General features: G+C 61.6%; 3 protein-coding genes across 3 annotated transcripts in view; 2 read left to right on the forward strand and 1 right to left on the reverse strand.

Moving 5' to 3' along the window:
• PLCXD1 (phosphatidylinositol specific phospholipase C X domain containing 1) overlaps positions 1-9,773 on the forward strand; it is a 12,258-nt gene extending 2,485 nt beyond the window's left edge. The window contains 7 exon segments of the mRNA XM_084907504.1: positions 264-409; positions 1,425-1,444; positions 1,446-1,562; positions 4,651-4,779; positions 5,299-5,454; positions 6,106-6,289; positions 8,140-9,773. Of these exon segments, the coding sequence (XP_084763630.1) occupies positions 286-409; positions 1,425-1,444; positions 1,446-1,562; positions 4,651-4,779; positions 5,299-5,454; positions 6,106-6,289; positions 8,140-8,372 (963 nt within the window). The 5' untranslated portion in view covers positions 264-285 and the 3' untranslated portion in view covers positions 8,373-9,773.
• On the forward strand, positions 9,123-12,481 carry LOC311616221 (uncharacterized protein; the record flags this gene model as incomplete). Its single annotated transcript, XM_084907505.1, has 5 exons — positions 9,123-9,166; positions 11,095-11,353; positions 11,504-11,555; positions 11,631-11,714; positions 11,853-12,481. 5 exons carry the CDS (start codon positions 9,123-9,125, stop codon positions 12,479-12,481), a joined length of 1,068 nt encoding a protein of 355 aa, XP_084763631.1.
• The window catches only part of GTPBP6 (GTP binding protein 6 (putative)), a gene marked incomplete at its 5' end in the record, with an annotated part of 12,117 nt that continues 7,822 nt past the window's right edge, over positions 10,706-15,000 (reverse strand). The window contains 2 exons of the mRNA XM_084907506.1: positions 10,706-12,642; positions 13,926-14,078. Coding sequence (XP_084763632.1) covers positions 12,519-12,642; positions 13,926-14,078 — 277 coding nt within the window. The remainder of the gene's footprint in view (positions 12,643-13,925; positions 14,079-15,000) is intronic.

The raw sequence follows: 15,000 nt of genomic DNA on the forward strand, positions 1-15,000 counted from the left end.
GTCTCTCTCTCTCTGTCTCTCTCTCTCTCTGTCTCTCTGTCTCTCTCTCTGTCTCTCTCTCTGTCTCTCTCTGTCTCTCTGTCTCTCTCCCCCCTGCACTCTCCCCCTCCCCAGCGGCCCCGGAGGAAAGTCTGTTTTTGGTTATTTTCCCCCCAAACCCACTGCCCCCCGCCCCCCCCCCCCCCCCCCGGGCACCAGAAGGCGTGGCCGTGCCCCTGGGTCTGACGCCCACGCCCTCCGCCCTCCCCCTCCGCCCTCCCCAGGGCGCCCGCTCCGGTGACCGGGATGAACGGGCAGGTGAGCGCCCCGGGCAGCGTCCGGAGCTCGAACCCGAACCCGCTGTCCGACTGGATGGGGGCGCTGAGCCCGCAGCTGTGGGACCTGCCCCTGAGCCACCTGTCCATCCCGGGTGAGTCTCCCCGTCCGCCCCAGTGCGTCCCAGTCCGTCCCAGTGAGGCCCCCCGTCCGTCCCAGTGCGTCCCAGTTCGTCCCAGTCCATCCCAGTGTGTCCCCGTCCGTCCCAGTCTGTCCCCGTCCATCCCAGTCCGTCCCCGTCCGTCCCAGTGCGTCCCAGTCTGTCCCAGTCCATCCCAGTCCATCCCTGTCCATCCCGGGTGAGTCCCCCGTCCGCCCCAGTGCGTCCCAGTCCGTCCCAGTGAGGCCCCCCGTCCGCCCCAGTGCGTCCCAGTCCGTCCCAGTGAGGCCCCCCGTCCGTCCCAGTCCATCCCAGTTCGTCCCAGTCCATCCCAGTGTGTCCCCGTCCGTCCCAGTCTGTCCCAGTCCATCCCAGTCCGTCCCAGTCCGTCCCAGTGCGTCCCAGTCCGTCCCAGTGAGGCCCCCCATCCGCCCCAGTGCGTCCCAGTCCGTCCCAGTCCATCCCAGTGTGTCCCCGTCCATCCCAGTCCGTCCCAGTCCATCCCAGTCCGTCCCCGTCCATCCCAGTCCGTCCCCGTCCATCCCAGTCCGTCCCAGTCCATCCCAGTCCGTCCCCGTCCATCCCAGTCCGTCCCCGTCCATCCCAGTCCGTCCCCGTCCATCCCGGGTGAGTCCCCCGTCCGCCCCAGTCCGACCCAGTGCGTCCCAGTGCATCCTAGTGCGTCCCCGTCCATCCCAGTTCGACCTCCAGACGACCCCGTCCTCGACCCTTCACCCTGTCCATCCCGTCTGCAAAGACCACGACCCCACAGGAGGCCCCGCCCCATGGGAGGCCCCGCCCCCACGGGAGGCCCCGCCCCCACAGGAGGAAGCCCCGCCCCCACAGGAGGGAGGCCCCGCCCCCCGGGAGGCCGTGACCTCGGGGCCCTGCGTGTCCCGTGCGCATGTCCCCGGGGCGCCTGGGGTCACCCTCGGCCCGGGGGCAGCTGCGAGCAGCAGGGGGCGCTCACGGGCCGTCCGTCCGTCCGTCCGTCCGTCCGCCCGCCCAGGCAGCCACGACACCATGACCTAACGGCCTCAACAGGACGTCGCCCGTGTCCCGCTCCGCGTCGCGCCTGCTGCAGGCGCTGGCCAAGGTGCTGCCCTGCCTGCTGCAGCCCGTGGTGCTGCGCTGGTCCGTCACCCAGGTACGCCCCGCCCCCGTCCGACCGACCGACCGACCGACCGTCCGACCGACCGTCCGTCTGTCCTTCTGTCCTTCCGTCCTTCTATCCATCCATCCTTCCATCCATCCGTCCTCTGCCCGTCCGTCCGTCTGTCCTTCCATCCGTCTGTCTGTCCTCCTGTCCGTCCGTCCGTCCGTCCTTCCATCCTTCTGTCCGTCCGTCTGCCTGTCCTCCCGTCCTTCCGTCCCTCCGTCCGTCCGTCCGCCCGTCCCGGGGGCTGGTCCCCGCGCCGCCCCGCCCGGCCGCCGCCCTGACCTCCGCGGGGAGCGGCAGAGGCCTGGCCGGTGGGCCCGCGGAGAGGGCGCTGGCCGGCGGCCTGAGGGTCCCGGGTTCGAGTCTCGGTTGGACACCTTGGGGCGTGCAGTTCGCAGCCGATGACGGTGTCTCTCTCGCATCCGTGTCTCCTGCTCCGTCCGCCCCCTCCCTCCGCCCCCTCCCTCCGTGGAAATGTCAGGGGTGAGGGCGGAGGGTCAACGAAAAAATAACAGAAAAATAACAGCAACAGCGCTCTGGCCAGGGACTGAGTGTGTGTGTGTGTGTGTGTGTGTGTGTGTGTGTGTGTGTGTGTAATATATTTTATTGATTTTTCACAGAGAGGAAGGGAGAGAGATAGAGAGAGAACATCGACCAGCCGCCTCCTGCACGCCCCCCACTGGGATTTGCCCTCAGCCACCCAGGCCCATGCCCTTGACCAGGAATCGAACCCGGGACCCTTCCGTCCGCCAGGCCGACGCTCTACCCACTGAGCCACACCGGCCGGGCCCAGATAAACAAGGTTAACTGGGATATGGGCCTCGAACAGAACAGATGCTTCCATTTTCAGAGAAATGCAGGTTTATTCTGACAGAGGCATGCTGAAGGCAGTGGGCCGAAATACAGGAGGATTGTGAGCAAACAACAATAGAATATTTTATTTTATTTTTAAATATATTTTATTGATTTCTTATAGAGAGGAAGGAGAGGGACAGAGAGCCAGAAACATCGATGATGAGAGAGATATTATCGACCAGCTGCCTCCTGCACGCCCCCCACTGGGGATGTGCCCTCAGCCACCCAGGCCCATGCCCTTGGCCGGGAATCGAACCCGGGACCCTTCGGTCCATGCAGCCGACGCTCTGTATGGATCCACATCCGTAAACACCCTCCAACCTGACTAAATGCCGCCTCAGAGAGAATCTCACATCTATTTCCACCCGCGTCTCCCTTTGCTGGCCATTCACAGCCTCAGCCCCCCCAGTTTCCTCTCTGCTCCGCCCTCCTTTGTTGGGGGGCCCTGTCCCCCAGACGTTCCCGGGGTTCCCCTTTGGAAAATGAAACGTGAAGCAGCAGCCAGCACCCGCCCCGCCGCCAGGCCCGCCCGGGTGCGGGGGCGGAAGGCGGGGCCCACATTCCTGAGCCGGTGGGTGGGTGGGTGGGTGGGAGGCCGGATGGAGCGGGGAGCGGCCCCCCCAAAACCCGGGGTGCAGCAGCCTGTGTGCTGGGGGGACCTGGGGGGCTGCTGACCAGGCTGCAGGGCCCGGCCCCCCACACGGGGGAGCAATGGGTCCGGGGGGCAGCGGGGGGCGGGGTGCTGCAATGGGCGCAGGTGGTGACCTGCAGGTGTTGGGGTGACTGCGTTTCCGGGGAGACAGTCACCCGGGTCCCCGCCCACAATGTCTGGGGCGGGTTCGGGGCGGCTCTGGGGGCGGGGAGGGCGGGCCTGCGGGTCCTGGGCCCTAGCAACTACCTTCCTTTTCCTCTTTAAAGTGTTTTTATTGATTTTTAAATCGTTATTGATTATTTTTTTCTCTTGATTTTTTATTTTATTGTTTTTTATTTTATTTTTTCCTGTTTTTTCATTTTTATTTTTATTTTTATTGATGATGGTCTCACCTCACTGTCCTTGTTCCCACAATCCCACCCCAAACCCCTCCCTACGTATGTCCCCGCCCTGTCCCCCCGTGTCATTGGCCACTGGCCAAGTATTTTTTATTTTTTAAACATTTCAGACCGATAGCAGTCGCATGTCGGTGCACAGAAGAACTGGGATTCCACTCCTCAAAACAGACCGTTAACTCTCTTTTTAAAAAATTATATTTTATTGATTTTTTTTACAGAGAGGAAGGGAGGGGGACAGAGAATCAGAAACATCGATGATGAGAGAGAAACATCCATCCGCTGCCTCCTGCACGCCCCCCACTGGGGATGTGCCCTCAGCCACCAGGGCCCATGCCCTTGACCGGATGGAATCGAACCCGGGACCCTTCTGTCCGCAGGCCGACGACGCTCTATCCACTGAGCCACACCGGCTTCGGCTTCTTTTTCTTTTTTTTAAATAAGTTTTTATGGCCGAAACCGGTGTGGCTCAGTGGATAGAGCGTCGTCGGCCTGCGGACAGAAGGGTCCCGGGTTCGATTCCCGGCCAAGGGCATGGACCTTGGTGGCTGAGGGCACATCCCCAGTGGGGGGCGTGCAGGAGGCAGCTGGCCCATGGTTTTCTCTCATCATGGCTGTTTCTATCTCTCCCTTTCTCTCTGAAATAAATAAATATATATATATATCTATAACTATATCTATATTGATCATCTATCTATCTATCTATCTATGTATGTATCTATCTATTTATCTATCTATTCATCTATCTATCTATCTATCCATCTATCTATCCATCTGTCTATCCATCTGTCTGTCTATCTATCTATCATCTATCTATCTATCTATCCATCATCTATCTATCTATGTATGTATCTATCTATCTATTTATCTATCTATTCATCTATCTATCTATCTATCCATCTATCTATCCATCTATCTATCATCTATCTATCTATCTATCTATCATCTATCTATCTATCTATCTATCTATCTATCTATCTATTAAATGCGCTATTCCATAGGCCCCCTCCAGAAAGCAAACGGCTCAATTTCCCAAGTAGCACACTGAGAATTCTTTGAAAAGTCACTTGCTGAAATGAAATGGCTTCAGCATTTCAACATAAAAGCTGCCTGCCATCCGGCCCCGACACCCCGACACCCCGACACCCCAACTCCCCCCCCCCCCCCCCCGCAGGAGCTGGACGTCACGGAGCAGCTGGACGCGGGCGTGCGCTACCTGGACCTGCGGATCGCCCACATGCCCGACGGGTCCCCCCGGAACCTGCACTTCGTGCACATGCTCTACACCGCGCTGCTGGTGGAGGTGGGGGCCCTGCTGGAGGGGGAGGTGGGGGCTGGGGGAGGTGGGGCTGGGGGAGGTGGGGGCCCTGAGGGGGGAGGGGAAACCTCACTGGGTGGGGGGGGGGCGGACAACCAGTGAGTTAGCGGCTCCGCGGACTTTCTGGTCTGTGCTGCCCTCTGGTGGCGGCGGGTGGTATTGCCGGCCGCCTGTGCTCAGGCCGCCCTGCCTCCTGCCCGGCTCCTGGGGGGAGCGGATGGAGGTCGGGGGCTGGGGGAGGTGGGGGCTGGGGAGATGGGGGGCTGGTGCAGGTGGGGGCCCCTCTGGGGGAGGTGGGGGGTGAGGAGTGGCGGCAGAGCGGCCTTTCTGGGCTGTGCTGCCCTCTGGCGGCGGCGGGCGGTATTGCAGGTCCCTGTGCGCAGGCCGCCCCGCCTCCCCGGCTCCGGGCGGGAGTTGGGGGGCCGCTGGGAGGGGCGGGGCCGGGCGCCCATGGGAGACGCCAGCCCCCCCCCCCGGGCGCTCAGACCCCCCCCCCGCCCCCAGGACACGCTGACCGAGGTGTCGGAGTGGCTGGAGCGCCACCCGCGGGAGGTGCTGGTGCTGGCCTGCAGGGGCTTCGAGGGCCTGGGCCCCGCGCTGCACGACTACCTGGTGTCCTGCCTGCAGACCATCTTCGGGGACATGCTGTGCCCGCGGGGGGTGAGCGGAGTGAGTGTGAGTGTGTGCGTGTGTGTCTGTGTGTGTCTATGTGTCTGTCTGTATGTGTGTGTGTGAGTGTTTGTCTGTGTGTGTGTGTGTCTGTGTGTGTCTGTGTGTGTATCTGTATGTGTCTCTGTGTGTGTGTGTGTCTGTCTGTGTGTGTCTGTGTGTGTGTCTGTGTGTGTGTGTCTCTGTGTGTGTGTCTCTGTGTCTGTGTGTGTATCTGTATGTGTCTCTCTGTGTGTGTCTGTATGTGTCTCTGTGTGTTTGTGTGTCTCTGTGTGTGTGTCTCTGTGTCTGTGTCTCTGTGTGTCTCTGTGTGTGTGTCTGTGTGTGTGTCTGTCTGTGTGTGTGTCTGTGTGTGTCTGTGTGTGTATCTGTATGTGTCTCTGTGTGTGTGTGTGTGTGTGTGTGTGTCTGTGTGTGTGTGTCTGTGTGTTTGTGTGTGTGTGTGTGTGAGTGTTTGTCTGTGTGTGTGTGTGTCTGTGTGTGTATCTGTATGTGTCTCTGTGTGTGTGTGTGTGTGTCTGTCTGTGTGTGTGTGTCTGTGTGTGTGTGTCTGTGTGTGTGTGTGACGAGGTGGGGGACGGGGAGAAAGAGGGGGCCCCCCCCCGGCCGCCCTCACACCCGGGTCCCCCCGTCTCCCCCCAGGAGGTGCCGTCGCTGCGGCAGCTGTGGGCGCGCGGCCAGCAGGTGGTGCTGTCGTACGAGGAGGAGGCGGCGGTCGGCCGGCACCCCGAGCTCTGGCCGGGGATCCCCTACTGGTGGGGCGACCGGGCGGCGCCCAAGAAGCTGGTCCGCTTCCTGGAGCGCAAGAAGGCGCAGGGCCGCCCAGGTGGGTGCGGCGGGGGGCGGGCTGCGGACACGCGTGTGCACAGGTACACGCGTGCCACGGCCCTGCAGGCGGGCTCTGGGCGTGACAGGGGGGAGAGGGGCTGAGAGCAGCGTGTGGAGTGTATCAGTGAGCAAACGTGTGTGCACACACATGTATGTCTCTGCATGTGTGGTTACAAACAAGCACCCACACATCCACATATGTGTACGTGTGTGTAGAAGTACACACGTGCCACGGCCCTGCAGGCAGGCTCTGGGCGTGACGAGGGGAGAGGGGTCTGAGAGCAGCGTGTGGAGCGTGTGTGTCAGTGAGCAAACGTGTGCACACACACGCATGTATGTCTCTCTATGTGCGTGTGTGAATACAAATAAGCACCCACACATCATACATGTATGTACACACCAGCACATGCATGCCCACGGCCCTGCAGGCGGGCTCTGGGCGTGACGAGGGGAGAGGGTCTGAGAGCAGCATGAAGCACACACACACACATACATGTCTCTCTCTGTGTGTATACAAGTAAGCACACACATTGTACATACATGTACACACGCGTGCTTGACGCATGACGGGGCGAGAGGGGTTGGAGAGCAGCGTGTGCCTGTGAGCAAACACAAACGCACACACACACATGCATGTCTCTCTGTGTGCGTGCAGGTACAAACAGGCACACACATATCATACATATGTGTACACGTGTGCGCCGGCACACACGTGCGCACACACGCCTGTCTGTCTCTGTGTGTGGGTGCGGTTACTGACAGATTACAGCAGGTCGTCCGGGGACTGGAATGGCAGGGCACACACAGGCTTTATCGGAGGGAAGGGTGCCCCTGCCGGCTGCTGAGAGAGAGAGAGCGAGAGAGAGAGAGAGAGAGAGAGAGAGAGAGAGAGAGAGAGAGAGAGAAATGAACACTGTGTGTGTGTGTGTGTGTGTGTGTGTGTGAGAGAGAGAGAGAGAGAGAGAGAAATGAACACTGTGTGTGTGTGTGTGTGTGTGTGTATATGTGTGAGAGAGAGAGAGAGAGAGAGAGAGAGAGAGAGAGAGAGGGATGGAGGGCCGGGGTACACGCACCTTTAAGGATAGGGGGCGGGGCGGGCTTATGGCGCTCAGGGGGCGGACCTTAGGGCGCTCAGGGGGCGGGGCTTAGGGCGCTCAGGGGCGGGGCTTAGGGCGCTCAGGGGGCGGGGCTTAGGGCCTCAGCACACGCTGATTGGTGGTTTCATGAGACATCGGTCTGGGACATGACGGCCCACTATAACATGTTTGTAGATATTTATTTATTTATTATTATTTTTAAAAATATTGATTTTTAATATTATTGATTTTTCACAGAGAGGAAGGGAGAGGGAGAGAGAGAGAGAGCTAGAAACATCGATGATGAGAGAGAATCATCCATCCGCTGCCTCCTGCACGCTCCCCACCGGGGATGTGCCCTCAGCCACCGAGGTCCATGCCCTTGGCCGGGAATCGAACCCGGGACCCTTCAGCCCGCAGGCCGACGCTCTGCCCACTGAGCCACATTCGGCTATTTATTTTATTTTATTTCATTTTATTTTATTTTATTATTTCATTTTATTTAAGTCCTCCTCCAAGTCTGTTTCCCATTGATTTTGCATTTTAATTTCTTAAATTTATCTTTTTTAAATATATATTTTATTGATTTTTTGCAGAGACGAAGGGAGAGGGACAGAGAGCTAGAAACATCGATGATGAGAGAGAATCATTGATCCGCTGCCTCCTGCACGCCCCCCACTGGGGATGTGCCTGCAGCCCAGGCCCAGGCCCCGGACCGGGACTCGAACCCGGGACCCTCGGGGCGGCCCGGTGAGCGTCTCTCCCCCCGCAGACGGGCTGTTCGTGGCCGGCATCAACCTGACGGCGGACCTGCCTTACGTGCTCGCGCACCCGGCGGCGTCGCTGCGGAGCCTCACGCTGCGCGGCCGCGCGCCCCTGGCGGCCTGGGTCCGAGCGCAGCGCCCGGGGCCGCGCGGCACCAACGTCATCGCCGGCGACTTCGTGGGGCCCGGCTCCTTCGTCAGCGACGTCATCGCGCTCAACGACAAGCTGCTGGCCGGCTGACCCGCCCCCCGAACCCCACCCACTGAGCTACCCAACCCCCCAAACCCCACCCTCTGGGCTGACTCGCCCCCAAACCCCCATGGTCCCCCCAAACCCCACCCACTGAGCTACCCGATCCCCCCAAACCTCCATCCTCTGGGCTGACCCGCCCCCCGAACCCCCACCGGACCCCGAACCCCACCGGCCCCCCAAACCCCACCCACTCAGCTGACCCGGCCCCCGAAACCCTCATCCTCTGAGCCAACCCGTCTCCCCAAACCCCACCCACTGAGCTACCCAACCCCCCAAACCCCACCCTCTGGGCTGACCCGCCCCCCAAACCCCCATGGTCCCCCCAAACCCCACCCACTTAGCTACCCGATCCCCCCCTCCAATAGGGGCCAGGACCCCCATCCTCTGAGCTACCCGATCCCCCCCATAGGGCGAGGACCCCCCAAATCCTCTGGGCTGACCCGTCTCCCCAAATCCCCATCCTCTGAGCCGACCTGCCCCCCCAAACCCCCACCGTCCCCCCAAACCCCCATCCTCTCTCTCTCTCCCAAGTGGCACATGCCCTTGACTGGGAATGGAACCCGGGACCCTTCCGTCTGCAGGTCGACGCTCTACCCACTGAGCCACCCCGGTTTCAGAGCCATCCCTAAAATTGAGGCCACGGGGAAACACCCACATCCTTTAGGCAGGAAATTCCAATAGGAGACACTCAGCAAGAATGTACGTATGATTAACAGGTGGAGGCTGCTTCAACCGCCAATGTCTCAACCAAACAATGAGCGAGCCAACGCCGGTGCGGCTCAGTGGGTAGAGCCTCGGCCTGCGGACTGGAGGGTCCCGGGTTCGATTCCGGTCAAGGGCATGGACCTTGGTTGCAGGCACATCCCCAGTAGGTGGTGTGCAAGAGGCAGCTGGTCGATGATTCTCTCTCTCATCGATGTCTCTATCCCTTTCTCTTCCTCTCTATAAAAAACCAATAAGATATTTAAAAAAACAAATAAATAAACAGCCGAAACCGGTTTGGCTCAGAGGATAGAGCGTCAGCTTGAGGACTGAAGGGTCCCGGGTTCGATTCCGGTCAAGGGCATGGACCTTGGTTGCGGGCACATCCCCAGTGGGGGGCGTGCAGGAGGCAGCTGGTCGATGTTTCTCTCATCGACCTTACTATAATAACTCTCTATCCCTCTCAATTTCTCTCTGTGTAAAATCAATAAAATATATTTTAAAAAAAGAGCTGAAACCGATTTGGCTCAGTGGGTAGAGCACTGGTCTGCAGACTGAAAGGTCCCGGGTTCGATTCCGGTCAGGGGCACATACCTTGGTTGCAGGCACATCTCCAGTGGGGGGCGTGCAAGAGGCAGCTGGTCGATGATTCTCTCTCATCGATGTTTCTAACTCTCTATCCCTCTCAGTTTCTCTCTGTGTAAAATCAATAAGATTTTATATATATATATATATATATATATATATATATATATATATATATAAGAAAAAAAAAAAGAATGCTGATATAGATGTGTCGGCAAACGTTAAAAAAATAAATAAAAATAAATAAATAAAATAAACAAACAAGCAGTGAAAAGCTCCCCATTCAGAGCCGTGAAGGCCGGCCGACCAGCCTTCAGGATCCCCCGGTCACATCCCTCTATCGGTGACAATGATCAGCTTCCGGCATTTTCCCCGGGAGAGGCTGGGGGCTGACCTCGGCCCCCAGGACGGGGTGTCAGCTGTGTGTGTGTCCCCGAGTCTCAGAGAACAAGAATAGCCCCCCCTCCACCCCTTTTTGGGGGGGCTCACCCAGGCCTCCTGCGAGGTCAGGGGAGTACAGAAAACCGGAGAATATAACAGAGCAATACCGGAGAGACGGAGTTCCATTGATCACTCGCGGGATCCAGAGGAAAACTGAAATAAGATGAATTCAAATTCTAAGCAAGGGATTACAGGCAAAACTTGCTTTTTTAAAATTTAAAATAATTTTTTAATATATCATTTTAAAAATATATATTTTATTGATTTTTAAAATATATATTTTATTGATTTTGAAATATATATTTTTATTGATTTTGTTCAGAGAGGAAGGAGATAGTTAGAAGCATCGATGAGAGAGAAACATCCATCAGCCGCCTCCTGCACGCCCCCCACTAGGGATGTGCCCACAACCAAGGTCCATGCCCTTGACCGGGAATCGAACCCGGGACCCTTCCGTCCGCAGGCCGATGCTCTACCCACTGAACCACACGGGCTTCAAAAAAAAATGTAAATACACGCTTTGACCACTAGAGGTCAGTAGAGAGACAGGGACCGGATCAATGGCGTTTTTTTTAATTTATTTTTAATTTTAAAAAAATAAAATTTTATTGATTTTTTTTTTTTTTTACAGAGAGGAAGGGAGAGGGAGAGAGAGTTACAAACATCGATGAGAGAGAGTCATCGATCAGCTTCCTCTTACACGCCCCCCCACTGGGTATGTGCCCTCAGCCACCAAGGTCCATGCCCTTGACTGGGAATCGAACCCGGGACCCTTCCGTCCGCAAGCCGATGCTCTATCCACTGAGCCACTACCGGTCTCGGCCCTTTAAGTCTATCTCCATCATTCTTCAAACGGGTTAAAGCAAAGCAGAAAGCAACATTTTATCTAGGAAGAACAGCAGAAAAAAATTCCAAACGGCAGTTTGTTGCAAAAGAGGTTTTCCTTCTCAGAACCTTTAAAAATAACTGCCTGCCCTTGAAGCAGTGCGGTTGTGTGGGGTCCGCCTGCGTGTGGCGCTCTGGCGTCTGTCCTGGCCAGATATTTCGATAAATCCCTGCCTGCTTTTTTTTTAAAATCCATCATCAGCCTCCAGGGGGCTTATTTGGAACCCAGGGTTCGACCCCACAACAGAAACGGCTCTCAGATTCTGGGCCCCAGAGTGAAGGAATTCTTCCTATTTATATGTTTTGACCGGGGTGCAGGCCTCGGTCTGGGGTGCAGGCCTCGGTCTGGGGTGCAGGCCTCAGTCTGGGGGTGAAGGCCTCGGTTTCAGGATGAAGCCTTGGTTTCGGGGTACAGGTCTCTTGTCTCGGGGTGCAGGCCTCGATGTGGAGTGTAGGCCTCAGTCAGGCCTCGGTCTGGGGGTGCAGGCCTCGGTCCGGGGGTGCAGGCCTCGGTCCGGGGTGCAGGCCTCGGTCTCGGGGTTCAGGCCTCGGTGTGGGGTGCAGGCCACGGTCTCGGGGTGCAGGCCTCAGTGAAGAGCAGGCCTGGGTCTTGGGGTGCAGGCTTCGGTCCAGGGTACAGGCCTCGGTCCGGGGTGCAGGCCTCGTTCTCGGGGTACAGCCTCGGTGCGGGATGCAGGCCTCGGTCTGGGGGTGCAGGCCTCGGTCTAAGGGTGCAGGCCTCTTGTCTCAGGGTGCGGGCCTCGGTCACGGGGTGTAGGCCTCGGTAAGGGGTGCAGGCCTGGGTCACGGGGTGCAGGCCTCAGTGTACAGTGCAGGCCTCGGTCTGGGGTGCAGGCCTCGGTCCGGGGTGCAGGCCTCGGTCCGGGGTGCAGGCCTCGGTCCGGGGGTGCAGGCCTGGGTCTCGGGGTGCAGGCCTCGGTCCAGGGGTGCAGGCCTCGGTCTGGGGGTGTGGGGTGCAGGCCTCGGTCCAGGGGTGCAGGCCTCGGTCTGGGGTGCAGGCCTCGGTCCAGGGGTGCAGGCCTCGTTCTCGAGGTGCAGGCCTCAGTGTGAAGTGCAGGCCTGGGTCTCGGGGTGCAGGCCTTGGTCTGGGGGTGTGGGGTGCAGGCCTGGGTCTCGGGGTGCAGGCCTCGGTGTGGGGTGCAGGCCTCGGTCGTGGGGTGCAGGCCTCGGTGCGGGGTGCAGGCCTCGGTCCGGGGTGCAGGCCTGGGTCTCAGGGTGCAGGCTTCGGTCCGGGGTGCAGGCCTCGGTCTGGGGTAAGCCCCAACCCCTGGAGCAGCCAAAGCTGCCGTTTTGCGGCCAGAACTGCCGTCGCGGCGGGAACACGAAGCCGGAGGCCCAGTTTCCTCCGGAAAAAGTCTGTGGACGGACGCGGGGACCAAGGGAAGCAATGCACCGCCGGCCGACTTCCGCCAGGACCATCCAGCGGAACCGGGACCCGCCTCCTCTTCCTGCTGGAGCGCTGAAAAGCGCTTCCGGGTCAGCCTGGAAAGCACTTCCGGGTCAGCCCGGAAAGAGCTTCCGGAAGCGGCCGTAGGCAGCCTCGCTGATGATGACGGTGACGTCGGCCACGCCCGCCTCGGGCAGCACCTGCACGTCCTGCACCACGGCCTCGGCGTGCAGCCAGCTGGGGGGCGGGGGGCAGGGTCAGGGGTGCGGTGGGGGGCAGGGAGCTCGGGGTGACCTTTGCCCCGGCGCCCCGCCAGGCTCGGACCCGCGCCTCCACCCCTTCCCGGTGCACCAGCCCCGCGGGCCTGGTGGGTGCTCGTGGGGAGTGAACTCAGGCGGCAGGGTGTGCACCTGCAGGTCCCTGGCCCCGCCCCTCACCCAAGCCCCGCCCCTTCACATGGTCCCGCCCCCAGCCAAGCCCCTCCTCTCCAGGTGGCCCGCCCCCAGCCAATCCCCATCCTGCCTGATGGCCCCGCCCCTGCTAAGACCCTCCTCTTCCAGTGGCACCACCCCTCTTCTTGATGGTGATAACCCTGCGCACCTGAGCTGGGGCCTGCCCCTCAGCCAATCCCCTCCTGGTGGCCCCGTCCCTCAGCCAAGCCCCTCCCCTCCCGGTGGCCACGCCCCGCAGCCAAGCCCCTCCCCTCCCAGTGGCCCTGCCCCCTGCTAAGACCCTCCCCTCCCGCATTGGGAATAATGGTGCTACCTGAGCTGCGGGCCGGCCCCTCAGCCAATCCCCTCCCCTCCAGGTGGCCCCGCCCCTCAGCCAATCCCCTCCCCTCCAGGTGGCCCCGCCCCCGCTAAGCCCCGCCCCTCCAGCATCGGGACTAACGGTGCTACCTGAGCTGCGGGCCGGCCCCTCAGCCAATCCCCTCCCCTCCCGGTGGCCCTGCCTCTCAGCCAATCCCCTCCCCTCCAGGTGGCCCCACCCATTGCTAAGCCCCGCCCCCCGCATTGGGAATAACGGTGCTACCTGAGCTGCGGGCCGGCCCCTCAGCCAATCCCCTCCCCTCCCGATGGCCCCGCCCCTTGCTAAGCCCCGCCCCCCGCATTGGGAATAACGGTGCTACCTGAGCTGCGGGCCGGCCCCTCAGCCAATCCCCGCCCCTCCCGATGGCCCCGCCCCTTGCTAAGCCCCGCCCCCCGCATTGGGAATGATGTGCTCACCTGAGCTGCGGGCTGGCCCCTCAGCCAATCCCCTCCCCTCCCGGTGACCCCGCCCCTTGCTAAGCCCCGCCTCCCGCACTGGGAATGATGTGCTCACCTGAGCTGCGGGCCGGCCCCTCAGCCAATCCCCTCCCCTCCCGGTGACCCCGCCCCTTGCTAAGCCCCGCCCCCCGCATTGGGAATGATGTGCTCACCTGAGCTGCGGGCCGGCCCCTCAGCCAATCCCCTCCCCTCCAGGTGGCCCCGCCCCGTTAAGCCCCTCCCCTCCCGGTGGCCCCGCCCCTCCCGCATTACCTGAGCTGCGGGCCGGCCAGCCGCACGCGCAGGGTCAGCGCCCGCCGCCCGGTGGCGCTCAGCACGGCCGCCTCCAGCGCCGCCCGGAGCTCCTGCAGGCCCCACCCCCGCAGCGCGGACACGGCCAGGGCGCCGGGCGCCTCCGGGCGGTACCTGTGCGGGTGGGGGGGGGGGGGCGGGCCGGTCACCCCACGGCCCCCTGACCCCTCCGTCCCCGGACCCGCTCACCCCACGGCCCCCTGACCCCTCCGTCCCCGGGCCCGCTCACCCCACGGCCCCCTGACCCCTCCGTCCCCGGACCCGCTCACCCCACGGCCCCCTGACCCCTCCGTCCCCCGGATCCGCTCACCCCACGGCCCCCTGACCCCTCCGTCCCCGGATCCGGTCACCCCACGGCCCCCTGACCCCTCCGTCCCCGGATCCGGTCACCCCACGGCCCCCTGACCCCTCCGTCCCCGGACCCGCTCACCCCACGGCCCCCTGACCCCTCCGTCCCCGGGCCCGCTCACCCCACGGCCCCCTGACCCCTCCGTCCCCGGATCCGGTCACCCCACGGCCCCCTGACCCCTCCGTCCCCCGGATCCGGTCACCCCACGGCCCCCTGACCCCTCCGTCCCCGGATCCGGTCACCCCACGGCCCCCTGACCCCTCCGTCCCCGGACCCGCTCACCCCACGGCCCCCTGACCCCTCCGTCCCCGGGCCCGCTCACCCCTCCGCCCTCCGGACCCCTCCGTCCCCCGGGCCCGCTCACCCCACGGCCCCCTGACCCCTCCGTCCCCGGGCCCGCTCACCCCACGGCCCCCTGACCCCTCCGTCCCCCGGGCCCGCTCACCCCACGGCCCCCTGACCCCTCTGTCCCCCGGGCCCGCTCACCCCACGGCCCCCTGACCCCTCCGTCCCCGGATCCGGTCACCCCACGGCCCCCTGACCCCTCCGTCCCCGGACCCGCTCACCCCTCCGCCCTCCGGACCCCTCCATCCCCGGGCCCGCTCACCCCTCCGCCCTCCGGACCCCCATCCCCGGGGCGGCAGGGCCGCGGGGAACCGGGGTGAAACGGGGTGCGGGGTGCAGTCA

This window comes from Pipistrellus hanaki, assembly GCF_964339955.1.
Source record: "Pipistrellus hanaki genome assembly, contig: scaffold_127, whole genome shotgun sequence".
Taxonomy (NCBI): domain Eukaryota; kingdom Metazoa; phylum Chordata; class Mammalia; order Chiroptera; family Vespertilionidae; genus Pipistrellus; species Pipistrellus hanaki.